Raw genomic sequence first — 20,556 nt, 5'->3', positions numbered from 1 at the left:
AATAAAGCCGAATTAAATGACTTAATTCGTGATTTAGGTTTAACTAAAGTAAATGCAGAATTATTAGGCTCTCGGCTAAAAGAGAAAAATTTATTAACGACACATACGTCGTTTAGTTGGTACAGGAATCAAGAAAAGCAATTTTTATCATTTTTCAAATCTGATAACTTCTTGGTTTATTGTGCTGACATACCTGGTTTGTTACATGAATTAGAAGATAATATACCTTATAATCCGAATGAATGGCGACTATTTATAGATTCCTCAAAGAGGAGTCTAAAAGCAGTTTTATTGCATAACGAATCTAAACTTGTATCAGTTCCAGTTGCACATTCCGTTTTAATGAAAGAAACATATGAAAGTATGGAGATGCTTCTCACTAAAATAAATTACACTGAACACAAGTGGGCAATATATGGTGACTTAAAGTTTATAGGTCTGCTTCTCGGGCAACAAAGTGGATTTACTAAATGTCCGTGCTTTATTTGTGAATGGGATAGCAGGGACAGAGAAAGTCATTGGATAAAAAAGATATGGCCGAAGAGACAAGAATGGATACCTGGTAAGAAGAATATTTTAAATAAATATTTAATAGCTCCACAAAATATTTTATTGCCCCCACTTCACATAAAATTGGGAATCATAAAGCAGTTTGTGAAAGCTTTGGATAAAGGTGGAAAATGTTTTGAGTATCTTATATCGAAGTTCCCAAAATTGTCTAGCGCTAAAATTAAAGAAGGTGTATTTGATGGAACACAAATAAAGAAATTAGTTAAAGATTCCAATTTTGAACAATGTATGACAAATAGAGAGAAGCAGGCTTGGGTTGCATCTAAAGATGCCGTTGAAGGTTTTTTGGGAAATGAGAGAAAAGAAAATTACAAAGAACTTGTAACTGAGTTATTACGTACTTATCATCTTTTGGAGTGCAATATGAGCATTAAAATTCACTTCCTTCACTCACATTTGGAATACTTGCCAAACAATTTAGGGAAAAGGAGTGACGAGCAAAGTGAAAGATTCCACCAGGATATAAAGGAGATGGAACGCAGATATCAAGGACGGTGGGATGTTAACATGATGGCCGATTACTGTCGGTCTTTAAAAAGAGACAGTGATGTGGATCATAAACGAAAAACCCGAAAAAGAAGCTTCTTGACTTCAAGAAAAACACAAAAGTTATCATAATATTGTAAATGAACAGCATTATTGTGTTTAGTTAATAGTAACTACAGTTGCAACTGTATGCATTATACTGCATTTTGTTAATTGTTTCATCGTCATTTGTAAAAAATCCTTGCGTGTTACATAAAATTTAGTTTGTATTTTGGAATGACATCATCGTTTTGCTGATATAAATCAATTAAAATTTTACAAACAAAAAAAAATTTCTTTTTTTTGCAGGCTGGTGTTATTAAAGACATAATCAATGCAAGGGTTTTACACATATAACACAAAATTTTTAAATATTTTCTAATACAGACTGTTCTATAAATAGTACAGCGGTTTAAATAGAGCCTCAGTTGAAAGTTAACAAAATTTTGCTACTTAAAGAAAAGGTTATTTTTTTATTCGTATAAACACTTATATAAACTTAAAACAAAACAATCCGATTGTGTAATTAAGTGTTTCAAAGCATACTTTAAACAGAAATGAGATTTCAAAATAACTCGTCCTGCACTAAATTAGAATATTTGAGACAAGAGTTTTAAAAATTACTCGCATTTCTTCTATAGAACAAGGTGCATCATAAATTCGAGCTAACTTCGCAAATTAATAATAAAAGAATCAATGCTCGAAAAAATTTCGGTTTGCTCGCATGTGATCAGAGAGACAAAGGTTTAATTTTGAATATTAAAAATTTGTTCCAAAAATAATCAAAAGAGGGCATTTACACGTCACATTGAAACGCTTTGTACGAATCAGGCTAGCAATTAAGCACCTGGCTGGAAATAGATTTTCCATTCCATTCTGGGCGCATGCTATGGTTACCAGCGATGGTGGTTCTACTAAAAGGCGCAAAAATAGCGTTATTTTATTGAATGAGATGGATTTAGTACAACACTTCTAGGAAATGGGAAGTTTGGAGGATCGTTCTCAAAGTGGCAGACAACCTTGAGAGCGTGGCCACATTCTTGTTGTCCATGTCTTCATGAAAACTTGGTATAAGGGACATCAGACATATCTCTCTGATCAGACTCATGCAAACAGAAATTTTCTCCAAGCATTACTTCTTTTATTATGAATTGTTCTAAAGTTTGACATCTGATTATGTAGCACCTGCAGTTATAATGGAGATTCAGCCGTTATAATGGCGAAGCACCAAGATTTTTGCCTAATTTTTAATTATTAAAAATTCTGTTTACATTTTCAAAACAATTTCTCCGACTTACACATTTTTAATCACCAAAGTATAGTTCTGCGAAATTTAGTAGCTCTAAATCTAATGGTTTCTCCTGTAGACAAAGTGAAAATACAGAATTCCAATTCGGCGTCATAGTCGGTGTGTTTGATGATTCAGTGACAGCAAATACTGCGAAAAATTTTATTTTCAAATATTAATTCAAATAAATATTGATTTTGAAGTTACAAAATATACTTTAGTCCGTTAATCATGATATAAAACTCAGCTTCTGGAATCACAAATTTAGATGCTTTAGGACTAAATTTATATATTTTTTCCGACAATTCTATAATAACTTTCCATTAAAATTCCTCCAAACCACATCTCGCAAATCAAAATTAATGTTAATAAAAAAGGCTGTAATTCATAGCCATACTATGCATTAAACGTCCGGTTTCTATCTTGCACAATGGTTATTTTAGGACCAAAAAATTCTTGTAAGTTCAAAGAGTAATCAGATAACAATGGTGATAGTAAGACGAGGCTCTTTTTATAAAATTTTCTTGGCAATGAGAAAGAAAACATAACACCCAAACCCCTATCTTTTCTCCTTTATATTACATTAAAAGATACTGGGTGTTTTATGAGGCTCGTGTCTGGTGGTTTCGGGTTCTGGATATGCAATTCTTCAGTCTACAAAGCCAAAGTAAAAGATTTTTCAATCAAATATTCATAACTCTCACTCATACGTCAACTAATTTTACTAAATTTACAAATTACTGTTTTCTAACGAGATTTCTAATTTTAGTATAAAATAACTGCATTAAGTTAAATGAATTTTCAACGTTTCGAATGTCTCGAGAAGTAAGGAAAAATTATTTTAAACTAACGCAATTTTTCAAAAAAAAAAAGTTGCTTCACATAATTATATATTTACTTGATGAATGACAGGGAAAATAAAAAAAATCCAGCTTTTTATTTTTACTTTATGTCAAATCTTAGTAAGTATTTTGGTATATTGTTAAGAGTTACATTTCTTTTTCAGGACAATGGCGCGACATCTCTGACTTTGCCATCTATTTCTGAAGACGATGAAAACAATGACAGTGACGGAACTAATCCTGCGTCCCCAATGTCACCCTGCCTGACAATCAACAGGAATAAATACAATGCAGGGTAATTCATAAGCAAAATTACTTTGATTCAGCATTTTGTTGAATTCTTCTTAGTAAAATGTTATATTATCTATTCATTTATGATCTATTTCTGTTTCCATATTATATTTCTATTCAGATTTTATTTTAGTTAAAATTGTAGTGTTTTAATCATTATTTATAACGATATTTTTTCAAATCGTTTTTGAAATATTAATTTTAAAAATAAATTAATTCAATAATTCTTGATAAATTTAATTTAATACTTATTATAAACATTGCAAGATGTACTGTAATTTTCATTAAACAAATTTATTACTGATTTTGTGATCAGTTTAATGATAGTTTAAAGAAATATGTGACTCATCTTTTATTAACAATGTTAATTGAATACAAATAAGCAAAAGCTATTTTTATAATATATTTTATAACATAATTTCTTGCTCTATTAATTTTATTTTTAATTAAAATTGCTTTAAAATTAATTATTGAAAATTTATATTTTCAACAATCTTACTATGTTGTGAATAATATATATTTGAAATTAACATAAACTCACGTATGTTACAGATGATATTTTCAGCACTATTTTAAATGTATTAAAAGAAACGACATTCACTTCTTATACATATAAATTAATAAAAAGCGCAAATTCGATAAGAAAAAAATTGCATTAGAAAAAATTTTGATTATTATAAAAGATGTAACGCAAGACATTTACAATATCGACACCTGTCCCTGAAGGCTACTGATACTTGTTATAAGCTAAACAAGAAAAAACAATCATAAATTGATAGTTATGATGGAACAGAAAAAAATTAAACTTATAATTTTCGATTGAATTGACAGGGACAAATATTTCATAACACGCTCAAAACACGCATACATACTCATTAATATTTTTCAATGTTTTGTAGATCCAAAGAAATTTTTTTTTCAATCTATGATATAAAATATTTATGAACTTCATTTAATGTTCATTTTCACAAATCACAAAAAGAATTAAACATCGCCTGGAATTTTAAACTCTTTCCAAGTTTACAATGCTTTTATGTTTTCACATATGAACAATTACAATTTTCAGTATTCAAAGAATTTCTAGGTTTCTGGTCTTTCTATTTTAGAAAAAAAAATTGAAATTCTGTGAACTAGATTTTCTTCATTATTCACTATAGTTTGAAACTATACAAAAAAGATTACATTTACAATAAATCCTTCTATCATCATCTTTACCATTAAAGTTAAATGGAACAATTATATATTAATTATAATGTTTATTGACACATTTCATTGTATCAAAAAAAAAAATGCTGAGTGTATAAGATACCGTAGCTGTAGTAAAATATATAATACGTTTTAAATTAAACATGGAAATTATTAATACTACAATTAAACTCGCGTCAAATAATTCTAAAATTCCTAATTTAAAGATACCTAAAAATCAGGTTTGTTCAAAATCTAAAGTAATGATCAGAAGTCATTATATTTAAGAAATCAAAAATTTTAAAAATCATAGAAAAAAAGAACTCCAAAATATAAAAAATAAGAAAGAAAATAGCTATCCGAAAAAATTTAGTTTTGGGGCTTTTGATGAGCTAGTTTTGAAATATTCCTTACATGTCACTGTACAATCGCTCCGGAAAGACACCATAAATATGGAAACGAGTTGCTTTCTTTATAGTAATTGCTTCTCGCCGCTTTGGTAGGGGTGTGGGTCGTTTACCCTCTACCATGATGGTACCTGTGAGAGGGGTTATACCGTAGCCGATGAAGGCCTTTAGGAATTGACCGTTAATGCTGTCGCGGCATTCGATCATTCAAAATATCAACGTACCTTCAGGCGGTTTGAAATAGTCCTTATGATTACATAATATTATGCAAAAAAAAAAAAAACTACGATTTATTCTATTATGGTACATTCTGATATGCCACGGTGAATATTAACGAGTTTCAAATATCAACCTTTTACTTCAATATATTTCTTATTATTTAACCCTTTCTTGCAGTGACGAAAACTGGGAAAGCAAGGTCCATCAGTTCAGGAGAACATTTCAAGGTCACCGTCCAACGGTCAGATTTGAAAAACTTCGTCCCGCTGCGACTCATCCTAACTTACGTAAGTGGCACGGTTCACATCACTTCCGTATCACTAGTTGCTTCCCTGGATGTTACTTTTTCAGCATTGCTTGCTATATGCACTCAATTCTACGATCAAATCTCGAATCAGGAATGTCAAAAAGGAAATCTTAATTCATTGTGCATTTACTTATTGAATGGAGTCTTATTTGTTTTTAATGTTTCCATTTTCATGATTTTTTATGTACACGATACAAGTTTTATAGAAAGTATTCCTTGCATGAAATTTAGTAAATTTTTGTATGATTAAACGTATATGTAGTTGTTAAACTTTAAGTAGTAGAGAAAATATTTATTTAACATTTATCTTTAAATTTATTTGAAAATAGTTATAAGTATAATAATATGTTAAGTTACTTAAATTCTGTGGAAACCCTTCTGTTTGTATTTATTGTTATATAACTTCTGAACATATCAGAATTAATTTGACCTTATCTTCAAAGTATAACTGGTATATACAAAATATAATTTTCCGAATCATGTTTCTAAATAATTCTTAGAATTTTGCTTTTATGAAAAAAAAAAAAAGAAGAAAAAAAAAACTTCTTCTCATTTAAAAAAAGAAAGAAAGAAAAGTAACACTTATACGATGCAGCCTAAAAGAGAGATTAAAAATCGTAAGAAATCTAGACTTAGTTTTTTTTTTTTGCCATCTTAATTCTGCATTATTAGTTGAATTCATTACCTGAATTATCTTGCAATATCTTTTATTAAATGTATATTCCAACATACAATCCCCTCATTAATAATATTTAGCTCCTTTTTATTTATTATATTCAAACTAAAAATAGTGTATAACATTATAATAGAATCAAACAGTGGAAGACTGCAGAATTTAACTACGACTGAAAAAACATTTTTAATTAGCATTTGGATACTCTGATAAAACAGACAAATACATTATTAAAGAACAGAGGAATGCTGAATTACAATTAAGTCATTCTTCACCGAAAATTGGTTAATAGCACACATATTGTTTGTTTATTGAATAACACCTTATATGACATCCATAGTTAAGTTGCTTAAATTAAAATTTCAGAAGTAACAAATTTTTATAAATTTCGCAATGATTTAAACAGATGCGAATTACTTATTATTGAGAAGTTAAGATGCGAAACTCCATAATAAGAATTTTAAATAAAATTTGTGTGTAGAAAATTTCTTACATTCTTGAAAAAATATTTTTTAATAATTAATAAATATTTCAGTATTTATGCAATTATTGCTCAATATTAAATCATAAAAGCAGTCTATGTATATTAATGCTGTAACTAGAGATGGTATGCAGCCCAACACAGCTTTTCATTCAGGATTTCTTTTATTCCCTACACTGACATAGCTTAACCCTTAAAGGGCCATTTTTTTCTAGTCATATTATGTTAAAATATTTTTAGGCTTGAAATTAGAATAAGAAAAGGAATTCATTTAGCTTATTAAATAAATTTAATTTGATAAATTAATTAATTTGGTTAATTAATAATTAAGTAACAAATCAAGACACATCATTTTGATTGAGATAAAGAACTGAAGCATCTAAATTTCTGTTTTTCTAAAAAAATTTGTCAGAACTTATGCCAATCTACAAAATTTCATACAAAGATTGATAAATTTGGTGGGAGGCATACTTCCCACGGGCCAAGAAAGGGTTAAAGAAAAGATGTAAAGCTGACAGAATTTGGTGGACAAAAGAAAAGAAAATGAAACAAAAATATATTATAAGTTTAATAGCAAAAGAATAATGAATGTCTAAAAAATATAAATAAAGAACATAATAAGCACAAAAAAGGAAAAAAAAAAAAAACAATAAATAATAATAACATACATTTTATTTATAAAAGTAAATAATTTTAAAAATACAATTATAAAAAATACAATAATTATAATAAGTACAATGTATGTTATTATTTATTGTATTTCCCTTGTATGTATGCTATTATTATTAATTGCTTAAGACTGCCTAGTACATGAGCCATTTAGAATTCTAGAATACATTTAACAGATGAATAGGTTCCAAAATGGCATTTTAAGATATTAAGTAAGATGTTATCTAATTCCATACATTCTAAGAAAATAATTTTCGTTCTATAACAAAATTAAAGAAGGAAAATTACATAATTCCCTAAAATTACAGAATTTACCAAAATACATTTCCTAATCGGATATGTTCCAAAATAAAATATATTCTGAGAAGTCACAAGCAATCCTCATTGTGTAACAAAATCACATTGACACAAAATGTAACGATTTTTTTTTTAATATATATAAATGCATTTTGAAAAAAAAGTGATTACAATTTTGGTAAGCCTTTAAAACTATATTTCATTTTGATATATATGTTTGATATTATTATTCGATGTTTTCAAATACAGAATTGTTACACCCTATGCATGATTCGTTGAATATTACAATAATTAACTCACATATTAAATAGATACAGTAAATGTATGCATATTTAATTTGTTCAAAAAATTTAAATAGCAGGATTTTCTATGCCATCCTTCTCTTTAAAAGTTATAAATTAATCTATTTTCAATAAAGAGTTATATTACTTTTGCGACATGCTTTTAAGAGGGAGAAATCTTTAAATGATATTATTATAAATTGCACGTTTGACTTTTAACGAGCTCATCGAGTCCGATGTTATCCAACTTCAACTTCACACTTTATCCTATATTATCCCTACTAGGCATTTATATTTGCATTCGCTGCATGGCTATTTGCGCTCTAGATATTTGAATGACAAACGCAGATTTACTTTCTCTTTTCTCACAAAAATATCCACATTTCCCCTTTCATTCCTATCTTATGCCGAAACCCCAAAAAGTATTCTTTGTCAAATACATCAAATAATATTACAGAAAGCAGCCCGCCCCAATGGTGGATGGCTAGATTTCGACATATGGATGAATTTAATGCTCAAGGTGAGTTTCAAATAAATATGATTTAATTCACTAGCGCTATTAGATATATCTAAACAAATGCGCGTCAGCATACAACAGTTTTTAGCATGGTCAATATGTGTTAAATTTGAATGAAACAATTTTTTCATCATTAATTTCCATTTTTTTCTACTTCCTCAAAGAGTTGGAAAATTATGTATAAAGAAATACAATAGAAATGTTGTTTGGAAATATTTTAAGCTTTCAGCATTAACATTCACAATTAAATATTAGAAGTCATGCAATGACGCAAACACTTTTTCGACATAAACTATATTGATTGCATAGGCTAGGTATACTTTCTTTAATTTTCCTTTTCAAAAATTACTGTAAATAACTTAACTCATTTTTGTTAAATTTACATGCAAAAATAATTGTATAATATCACATCGATTTAGTTTTATGTATAGTAATTTGTTTTTTGATATACTAATCATCATCCTAATTTTATGTAGAAAGTATTAGTATTAGTGTACATTCAAAGAATTAATATATTTTATTTTATTAATTTTGCTTGTTTTTGTTTAATATAATCGTTTTTGTTTGCAAAATAATTTGGATAAATTATCTATTTGGATTAGTCATTCATTGCTAAAACTTTTTATGTTAATCATCTTATGAACTTAAATAAATAAATTTTCAAATCAAAGTCGAGAATATATAAATGTAAAAGAAAAGGGATAATATTGTTATCGTTTATTAAAACGCACTTATACTGTAATTAAACGACAGTACACAATTTTTCATCCGGCATAAACTCAATAAGAATATCCTTTCTATTCATTAATTACCAATATTATTTCATCACATTTTTATTACTGGTTTTTGTAGTTATTAAAGAAAATTTATAAGCATGCATTTGTAAAATGTATTATTATATAGATGATTATGTAACTTAATTGAATTATCAATTTCTCTTTCTCTCTGTAGTATCAATTTTCATTTTTTAGTTGCATTTTCTTATATCTGCCTGATTAATGCTGTTATACGTATTTGAATCTTTCGTATATGATATATTTGACTAAAATAATACTGTCAGGTACAAATAACAACGTGTATAATACAAGGCATTGGCATATCAATAAAAAAATAGAGCGAAGCATTATATTCACATGAAAGAGCTTAAAATAGCGAAAACCTTATTTATCGGCGCAATCAATGTATAACAATGTCGCGATATTTTTTTTTTTTTTTTTTATAAAAGTGGAAAAATGATTCACAACATTATGCTTTGATGAAAATACCTGTAAAAATCATAAATAAATGTTAGCCTGTTATTTATAAAAAAAATTAATTATCTTTAACAGACAACTGATAGAGGATATTTCATCGATTTAAATTTTAATAATATAAATAATTTCAATCAAATTTTACAGTAAATTAAATAACTTATTCCATTTATTACAGTATTCTGAAGTTGTAAAAGTCAATTTTTTAAATAATGTAACGAAAGCATAAAAATAGCAATTATATTCATATTTAAAAGACACTCCTGTTTAAAATAAATATATAAATTTTTCATAATAATATCTAAAAACTTTCCATAGAAACTAATAAAAGTTTTAATATAATCTATAAACGGTAAAAGTGTCCTCCTGCCTAATATTTATAGAATTTTTAACAATCAGCACATAAAGAAAACTCTTTATTAAGTTTATATTATGTTACTCAAATCAAATCAGTTTATTGGAATAAACAAAAATGTGCTAATAAATTTTCATTAAAAAAGTAACATTGTTTATAAATTTATTAATATTTACAAAAGAACCTTTCTTTGCCTACTTCTTTGGCTCAACTAAATAAAATCTGGACTAACAATATTCAGAATATCTCCGAATCTTAAATTTTCTTGTCACGTTTTCGACTAATTACTTTCACAAGTAAACTTATTTATTTAAAGACCAATTTAATTAATTCACAAGTTTTCTTCTTTAGTAGAGTTTCGGCTTAAAATCTTAAAAAGAGCTACATTTATTTTTTCTATTCCTTTGAAAGGAGATATCATTAAAACCTCCAATTAGGAAAGCGCCACTTTTTTATGAAAAATAATCCTGCTTTTTCCCCCCTTTATTCTTTAAAACTCATTAATTAATTTCTGCCAGCTGATATCACTGTGTAACTTAAATAAAGAACAATTTGTATACAGTATCAGACATATAAGAATTTGAGATATTTTTTTTCTCAAATAAAGGAAAATGCTATAAAGGTCTTTTTATATTTAGTGCATTAAATAAACTTATTAAGAATTAAATTTTCTGTTCTTCATAGATTTATACAAAATTAAGCTTCAGACTTTTTGTAATTTTTTCGAAAATAAATTGATGATGGTATCAATGATATCAAGTAACATTTTCTTTAAATTTCGAAAACAGTAACTTTTATTTCTTTTAAAGCATGGTTGTTTAAAATTATCCAGTTAGTTAGTTGAATTTAGTTTTTCTAAAAATTAGATATTTTCATAACATATTATTGACAGCTTGCAAAAATTATGATGCACAGTTTTGCATTATAAAAAATATTTGTTTATTTTTATTAAAATTGTTTCAATTTAACAAATTTAACACCTTGAATTTGAACTTTTTAAAGCAAGAGTAAATGCTAACTTTATATCTTTTTTTTGTGAATAAAAATCCTGCAATCGACTAAATTAGAGATATGTGCCTTCAGTAAGCATTAGTCCAATACAACAGTTTTCATTATAATTGTTATAATAGAGCGTTTCGGGTTTAAACGTGATCAAAATTATATTTTATGAATATTTATTATCACAGAAATGTCCAATTAAAATAGATCATCTTTTCTTACTTTCAGTATTATGTTATTTAACTTTTCATATTTATTTTTTTTAAATTATAAATAAAAATTATCACAAATAGCTTTTTGCATTCTAGCTTTTTTATTTTAATTTGCATTATTCTTAAAAATTAAAGCATTTCTTAGATTTCATTATTAAATAAATATGATCATAATATTTTTATGAATAGTATGCATAAGGAATCAGTGATCTTAATAAAATATAGATTGTTTTCAATAAAATGACGGTTAACAGCGTTAAAAATCCTTATCATTAAATACAAAAAATATTCAAATATTTCAAATATTTTATTAAAATGCTATATATTATTTTCGTCTTAGTTTGTTTAAATGCAAAAATTCAAAAAAAGAAGGTCACCATGTCAAATTCCTTGATGATTTTTTAAAGATAAATAATAAGATGTGGTGGCTTACTTCATTCAAATGATTAGTTAATTCCTTATAGATTTTTATTTTATAACTTCATTCCCATATCAATTTTAATGCTTATTTAGCTGAAATTAAAATCAATTAGAACAAAAATAGTCTAAAAATCGTTGAAATAAAAATGATTAATAATTGAAATAGAGAATCTACAATAGTTAAATAGTTTTTTTCTTTCTCTTTTGTATTTTTTCATCCATTTCCTTTAATTAGAGCTTCATAAACTCTTTTTTTATAAAACAAATAATAAAAAGTGATGCTATGATACATAATTTATTACGTATAAATAAAATCGTCAAAACTCATATTTAATTTCATTTAAAAATTAAACATAACTTGTAATCAAATGAACTACATATTTGTCTGTATTATATAAACTAAAGAAAAATATTAAAGAAAAGTTAAGAAAATTAATATGAAATTATATATTAATATATATTTCATATTAATATAAATTAATATGAAAGATTATCTTGGAACTTTACAGAAAATTCATAAAAAAGAAGGATTTCCTTCTATTCGTGAAATATAATTTTCAGGGTATATATTTATTTAAAAAGAGTATCATTTCAGATGTTTATAGTATTGAGAATTATATTTGACGAATATTTTCATATTTTTTTCTTTTTTGGTAAATTTAATAAATTTAAAAATTAAATATTTACTTTACGTTTAGCTTAGGATAGTTTTTATATTATCTATAAAGTATTTACCATGCTTTCGTTTTATTTTTCTATATGGAATTTTCCCTAACTACGTTATTAAGTATTTGTAGTTCTGAATACTCAAATAGTTTTATTTTCGATTTATCTATATTATTTTTAAATTCCTCCGGATATTCTTTTACTCCGCATCTAATTCCAGTTTATATACATTTCTGTAAGGAAATTTGTGAGAAGGTTTTCATATTATTTAAAGGAGAAATTTTATTTTAAGATAAGATGTTTGTATACATGGAAAAACTGAATAATTAGAGCAAAAATTAGATATAAAAGATTAATCCTTCTAAGAAATAAGTAGAATTATTTAGCAATGCTAATGTACTCTCTCGATATTTTTTAAATATTAAATAGAGCTTCGTTATTACGAACTGTAAAACAATTTCAAGTATGCGTCTGTGCTCAGAGTTAATTTTTCAAAAAAAAAAATGTATTAAAAGTATTATATTTTTGAATTTTTGTACAAAAGAGAGTGAAACAACACCCATGAAAGGAAAATTAAATTAAATATCGAAAATATTTTGAAAATTTGGAGAATTGTGATTTTTTTTATTTAAAAAGAGATATAAAGGAAAATAGTTTAGAATTTTATTAAATTGTTTACTCAAAAGTTTTGAGATAATTGAGAAAATCTATTATATATTTCCTGAATCAAGAAATAAGATATATTTCTATTCAGTCTTTAAATACTGGGTTTCTCATCTTATAAAATTCATGAAAGTTACAATTTTTTCATGTTCTGAATTATTAAAACTGTTTTTTTAATGAACAGATTATGCATTTTCTAAATCAGGAACTACAAAAAAAATTTAAACATCTTCATACCGAATTTGAACAAAAAATATGCATTCAATTTTAATTTATGAGTTTTTCTGTAAGAATAATTTTATAAATTCATTCATTCATTCCATAACTTCACTTGAGAAAACGGCTCTTAATTTTGAAAAATCATATTAAAATGTACATTATACATTACAAAAGTGAACATAAGTTTTCACGCAATGAACACATACACAAAATTCAAAGGATTTTAGGAATTAAACTTTTCAGAAATTAAGAATATTAAATAAAAAATATAATTTATGTTGCCAAAAAATAAACTTTTCATTGTTGTTCCTACCTCAAATAGATTTCCATTTTTTACAGATTTGAATTACGACAAAAATATTTCGTCTTGTGCCTAGTATTTTTATCAGATATGACAGCAGTAAATATAGGTTGCTACATTCTAGATATCTATAAGACACAACAGAAAGTATTCAAATAGTTTTAAAGCATAATTTATCAGATTTGTATAAAAAAATTTCAAATATGTAATACATTTTAAATAATAATTATTCGTAATAAACTAATAGGATTCTTATAAAAATTCTGAAATTAATCACTAAGGAACAGAGGTTTTTTTAGCATGAGATAGAATCGTTTTGCTATTATTATTTATTTTTCAATTTGATATAAAGTGGAAAAGCAGATGTTCAATGTTGCGATGTATTATTTCTTTCTCAAAATATATATTGAAAAAATGTATAACTTAATACTATAAAGAAACGATATAACTTAAAAACATAAATCCATATAAAGAAATGATAGTTTATTTCAAAGCATTCATTAAACTATTCGAAATTCAATGGCAAATGTTTGAAAAATCATTATCTATCTGTCTAATTGGAATCTGTCTACTAGTCAAATTGAGAAGCCATATACCTGATGGATTTGGGTCATTAGACTTAGCTATGATGATATTTGAATAAGACTCATTCTGTAATTTACTTGATATTGTAAGTTATTTTTATTTTTTCAGATATTTACATCATCATCATTTCGGCAGAGACATAACAAAATCAAATAAAAACAAGTCATTTCTTACATTTAATGGAACTGAAATCTTAATTTGCAGCTGCACTTTTTTTCTTTTTTCCATTCTTACTTAACCCAAAATAAATTTGTCAAATTAGAGCAATATCCAAATATCAAGGTTTAAATAAAAAGCTTTCTACATTTTATAATGTAGAATAAAATAAAAGTTGAATAAAGATCATAGCCTCCTGTTCAGTTCCTCTTTTGAATTACTAAACAATTTTAATAAATAAAATCCTATATTTGTTTGGAAACTCGTTTTCATATATTTTACGCCCCCGTGAATCCAATCTGTGAGTATCTCAAAACAGAGAAACAGGCCAGTTTTTATTTTGCTTCATTCTCAAAATCGTTGGAAAAATCATGGAAATTCAAGGCCATTCGACTACGCCATGAAACAAAATATTGCTTTCAAAATGTAAAGATTTTATCCCTTATTTTTCCTTTCTTTAGGGAGATCCTGGGACATTTTTGACATCCGAGACGAAATAGAAATAACTAAAAACTCCGTTGAAAGACTCGACTCTCAGATGACATCCTTGACTCAAGACGTTGCCAATCTAAGCCAAGAGGTCCGGACTACTCTTGCTCTTCTACAACAGAAGTACGAGTGTACAGTGACATTGCCCCAAACCTCCCAGTCCTGCGAGTCTCTCCCCATCAGGAAACATGCCAACAACCCTCTTCTTCCTAGGCGAGCCTCTTCCCAGCCTCTGAGACTTCCCAGTGGAGACCAGACCACCCAAGAGGAACTACCAACCCCGTCCATGATCGATACGGAGGCCCAGACAGATTTTTACCTGCTGGACGACATTTTGTACAAAAGATCGGAACGGTGTCCTCCATTGCAGAGGAATTCAGGGTGCTGTGCGTGTTCTCCTAGTGAGGAGAAGGTCACATTGCTGGTGGGACACTCGACAACGGCAGGGTCGGTCGGCGAGGACGGGAACTACAAGCTGGACTTTGCCACCTCTCAGGGCTGTCGATCAAAGGAAACTAGCCCTCGCGAATCCACAAGAATGGCAACTTTTTGGAGTTCATCCACTTCTGACGCATCTGTGCCTTCTTCACGATTTAGAAATTCGATGAACGGTAGTCGCGAAAGCAATGCGCGAAGTGACGTTCCTGAAGAAATCGTGGTAGATATCGATGGCTCTACGTCTCTCCGACGTAAGCTGTCGACAGAATTATAGTTTGCATTGATTAAAGTTAATTCATTTTATTTCGCAGATTACCCATTATGTCTTGCGCAAATGTAATAAATTATTCGCAAATAATTCACATTAAACGTTCTCATTTATCAAAAATGTAATACACTGAGTTATTTAATATAAAATGAACTTTTGAAAAGTTATTCTTTCAATTAAAGGGACATTTCCAGAATCATTTTTAATTTATTTCATTAATTCTATTTATTTCAGGAAATTACAAAATATTGTGTATTATGTAATCAGAGATAATTATAACTTATTAAATGATTACTATGCACTTAACTACAACAGTAATAAGGTTCATTGAGATTCATGTAAAATGTTTCTAGAAATTAAATAATCAGTATAGTATTAACTTTTACTTGACACTAGAGAATTTTGAATTACTAGAGAATTTTGAAATATTGGAAAATTTCCTTTTTCTACATTATAATTACATTGAGTTTTATTAATTACATATTACTTTTTGTAATTTGTAATTTTTACATATTACATATATCATTTTTTTTCAGAAATATTTTTATACCTTCAGAAAAAAATAATTTGATTATATTTTATCAATAATATTTGCTTTGTATCAATTTTAATAATTTAATTTTAATTTTATTTCTATCAATATGCTTCAAATCAAATTTTCTTTGTATCGAATTTTTTTTAAAAAAATTACAAATATTATTACTGAATTATTTATCAAAATTTTTTATATTGTTTTATCTATTACATTCAAACAAAATACATCAAACTATATATTACTGGATATTATATTCGAGACTCAGAATTAAATGCGCAAGGCATTGTTGGGTAATTTGTGTAATGGTTAAAATTCTCTTTCTATAATTCTTCCATATCCAATATATTCATAAACCTCTCGACGTAATATCTTCAGATTGCATCAATTATGTCTATTAGAACATTGAAGCGCTACAAAATTTAAAAAAAGGAATTCATTCATTGCTTTCAAATAAATATGTTCAACTTCAAATTTTGCCAAAGAACAAAAATAATAAATAGTCTTACAGATTTTCAGGTTGATAAGTAGTCATTAGTGAATTGACATTAAAAACAGACTACTGACTACTATTTCTAAAATTTTCTTGCATTGTATTAAGCTTTATGCAGCGTATTTCATAAATTCTATCTATCATAATATCTATCTGATTATCAAAAATACAATTCTGAATTGATCGGTTTAACAAGAATCTGCATTCATATCACAAATATATTGCATTTTTTCGCAAAATCAATAATTGTATAATTTTTTTTAAATCATGAATTTTGAAAGAGTCATATATTCATTTGTTGCAAATACATATCTCTTTGTAAAATCATTCATGGAACAACAGTTTCATTGCTTAGAAATACTTTTCTACTTTAACATTTACTTTAAATCTGACGACCAATTTTTTAAAATTAAAACTGCGTAGACATTTAAAAATCGTTTGTACAATTAAAATATTTAACCTTTTTTATGTACCATTCTCCAAATTTTGAATTTGCTATTTAAATTTATTTCATATTTAATGAGAGAAAAATTATTTATAATCGATTATTTTGTTTTAACAATATACATATTACTCTATTTATTTAACGCACAATACTATAATTCATTATCATTGATTTCTTTTGCAGCTATATGCGAATAAGAAAATATTTTAACAGCGCAAATTAGTCAAATTAAGCTTGTAAAAAGATGCAAAATATACGACTGCTAAAAAATGAGAATTTATTCTTTATTTTTGAAGCATAAAAAATCAAAATGCTTCCATCAAAAATTCAAATAAAATATGAAAAATTTGAAGTGTTATTCAGAAAACTTTTAAAACTTAACTTTATGTAAATAACTGTATTAAATTATTGCAGAATATTTTCATCGTTTTGTTGTTGTAAATTATGTAAAGAAACTGTAAGTACTCCCAAATAAGGAGCTCGAATTGGGCTCTTTCTGTATCTATTAATGAAAATATAAAAGATCTCGTATTTTTGATGTTATTAAACATTATTTTTAAGAAGCAGCTCATAAACGTATTTAAGTGTCAAGTAATAAACCAAATGTGATAAAAATAAATTGTAAAAATGATATGGATTTTCATCTTATACTATTGAATAAAAGTACTTGATATATTTACGTACATAGTTGATCTTTCAACTTTTGAGAACTTGCCTAAAGACCTTTAAGAGTGTTAATAAAGAACTTTATCATTAGAATATAAAGATATATATCCTTTACAGCTCTTGACTAACTTTTCTAGAAATCTTACATGGAAATGTTTTGGAAAGGTTATAACTGGCATTGTAATTAATTTTTAACTAAATAATTGATATATCCATTCTGGTTTCAAAATTTAATATCACATTCTAAAATTTATTCAATTTTGGATTGATTCAATTAAGGTTAGGTAAATAATTTCATAAGTTAAAAAAAAAATTCCCGATATATATTTTTTATCGTGATATTATTTGTAAATTAATGCTTTTAATATCTCATTGATAGTGATAATTTATTTGGACTCATTGAAATAAATTGATTATTAAGTGATGTTTTCAAATTTCAAAAATGAATGAAAATATTGCTAAAAAAACTAAAGAAAAAAAAGATAAATCTTCACAAATATTTATGAATTCTTTTAAACTACTATATTTTTTTACTGATTAATAAAACAAAATGTTTTTAAAATTTCAATTATCTGAACCATAATCCAGTTAAAACACCTATTTTAATAAAGAGGCTTAATCATTCGTTAGCGACAATTATTAAATATATATTAACATAATTAAGTTCTTATTTTTAATTGTAATATTAGTAATTTATATATTTTGTTATATAATATTATTTTGTTCAGAATATCTTTTTGAATTAATGACGTAAAGGTTTTTATTTAATTGAAATTGTTATAGTTATTTTGAGATATAATTGATTGATGGGATAATGCTTAGGATCTAAATAATTGTAAAAAATGATTTTTTTTTTGTTTTGTTTTTTGTTTTTGCAAAAACATAAAATTATAGACGATCCGCAATTCATTTAAAATATGTTAAGATGAATTGTTAATAGAAGCAAAATGAATTAAACTGGAGTAAAAAATGAATATGTATTAAATTTTAAATCAATTTCATTTAAATTTTGTTTTTCTATTTTTCTTAGTTTGATTTTTTCATTTTCTTACTGTATTTTTAAATTAAAAGAAATGATAATACCTGGATAAATACATTCTTTTTTCACTGTCATTGGGACTGGATTTAATCCATTTTTTAAAAAATAGTTTCATAGCTTTCATTCAGCAATGTTTTATTCTTAAGTAAACGAACCTCTCGTTTCAACCATTTCCAAATTTGAACTAACTGCTTCTATAAGGACAAATTTTACGCTGGCGTTTTGGTGGTGAGAATTTTTGTGGTTAACACAAAGATTGAGCTGAAACTTTGAGATTTACTGGATGATATAATGCCTCATTTCATTTTGATTTATTTATTCATTCATTCATTCATTCATTCATTGTATTTATTAATTTTATTTATTCATTTAAATCTATATTTCATCTTTTTTATGTTTAGAGATTTTACGATTTATTATTTTTATTCCGTTCTACCTATTTTTTTTTTCTTTGCTGTTATCCTATTAATGTGTTAATTTCATATAAGATCTGTGTAATAAATAAACCACTAGATATTTTCATCCTAATATAAGCCCTCAGCCTATTTGAGAATTCCTAAATGCTCCAAAACATTTTGATAACTATCATATAACTTTATTAATCAAGAGCATCTTTCGTATGAAACCATAAATATGTTTCCATCAAAATTTTCCAAAATCTCCCACAATCAATTTTTTTAGTCGTTCTTTTCGCTAATTTAATTTTGCACTATACGTACAAGATAATCCTATGCCATTACAGATAAACTAAACTTTACAATTGTTTTGTGGTGGCAGGAAATGTGTAAATATAAGTTCGTTTGATGTTCCCGTGATTTTAAAATTCACTAAGCTCATTTGTAGCATTTTCTTCGTACACAATGGATGTGGCGCATGCTCATTAAATTGAAGGCTTTGTACCCACGCTTTAAATAAATGCAACATTGCAAGTTGTATTTACTCTTGGATGATTCAATAAGAACTGACATATTTTATACCTACGACATTAGGTAATCAAAATTGTGAGTTATAATATTAAATCGATTTAGATAACGAAGATTATTCTTTTGAAATGAGTGGAAAGTACGAAGTTTCAAAAAATAAGTGCATCCGAGTGCAATGAGTACATTTCCAAATTGCGTGCATTCGACACATCAATCCAAATCTTCATTTGGACACGATTGATGTGTAGGGTTTTTTTTTATCTAGTAAAAATGAAATATGATTCGTCTATATTGTGATTTTTTTACAAAATTAGCAATGCAAGCATTTGTATTGCTACCGACGTGTTTATGTGCCATTGCATAAAAAATAATAAAATAGGGCACTTGAAAGACTTTAAAAAATTTCGTAATTAACTGGTAAAATATGTGATATGTAACTAAAATTTTGGAGATTCATATTTGGTCTAAAATATCGAAATTAAAAAATAGAAAACACTGAAGCTCTTTAATTTTCTATACTTTTATTCACTGAAAATAACTTTAAAAATATAAAAACTTATAAGGACTTATTCCTTAAACTTTTCAGCAGGATGTAAAAACTAAATTAGGCTTACTTCGAATTTTCCACTTTGTTAAAGTTTTCAATTTATTTGTTAATACATTTTTACATACGAAAATGTACTTTTCATTTCAATTTTCAATGCTGAAAATTAAAACAGCAGTAACAGAAATAAAAAGTACATACTCCACCATTAAAACATTAGGTAATAAAATGTTAAAATAATGTTATTGTGAAATCATCAATTTTCTGTTGTTGGAAAAATTATTCTACCAAAAAATACCTAACAATTAACTCGTTCGTTGCTACGATTCACGCCTGTGATT

General features: G+C 26.3%; 1 protein-coding gene across 4 annotated transcripts in view; it reads left to right on the top strand.

Annotated features, from left to right (window-relative positions):
* The window catches only part of LOC129961908 (potassium voltage-gated channel subfamily H member 8-like), a 437,717-nt gene extending 422,011 nt beyond the window's left edge, over positions 1–15,706 (top strand). For 2 of the 4 annotated variants that reach the window (XM_056075537.1, XM_056075536.1), the window contains exons 15-18: positions 3,390–3,520; positions 5,505–5,614; positions 8,493–8,555; positions 14,840–15,706. In XM_056075537.1, the coding sequence (XP_055931512.1) occupies positions 3,390–3,520; positions 5,505–5,614; positions 8,493–8,555; positions 14,840–15,579 (1,044 nt within the window). In that variant the 3' untranslated portion in view covers positions 15,580–15,706. The remainder of the gene's footprint in view (positions 1–3,389; positions 3,521–5,504; positions 5,615–8,492; positions 8,556–14,839) is intronic. The other 2 variants (XM_056075539.1, XM_056075538.1) reach the window with 1 other exon arrangement.
* Positions 15,707–20,556: the final 4,850 nt, after the last annotated feature.

The sequence above is a fragment of the Argiope bruennichi genome, chromosome 2 (assembly GCF_947563725.1).
Source record: "Argiope bruennichi chromosome 2, qqArgBrue1.1, whole genome shotgun sequence".
In the NCBI taxonomy this organism is placed as follows: Eukaryota; Metazoa; Arthropoda; class Arachnida; order Araneae; family Araneidae; genus Argiope; species Argiope bruennichi.
Note: the sequence above shows the minus strand (reverse complement) of the source record. Positions and strands in the feature narration are given on the sequence as shown.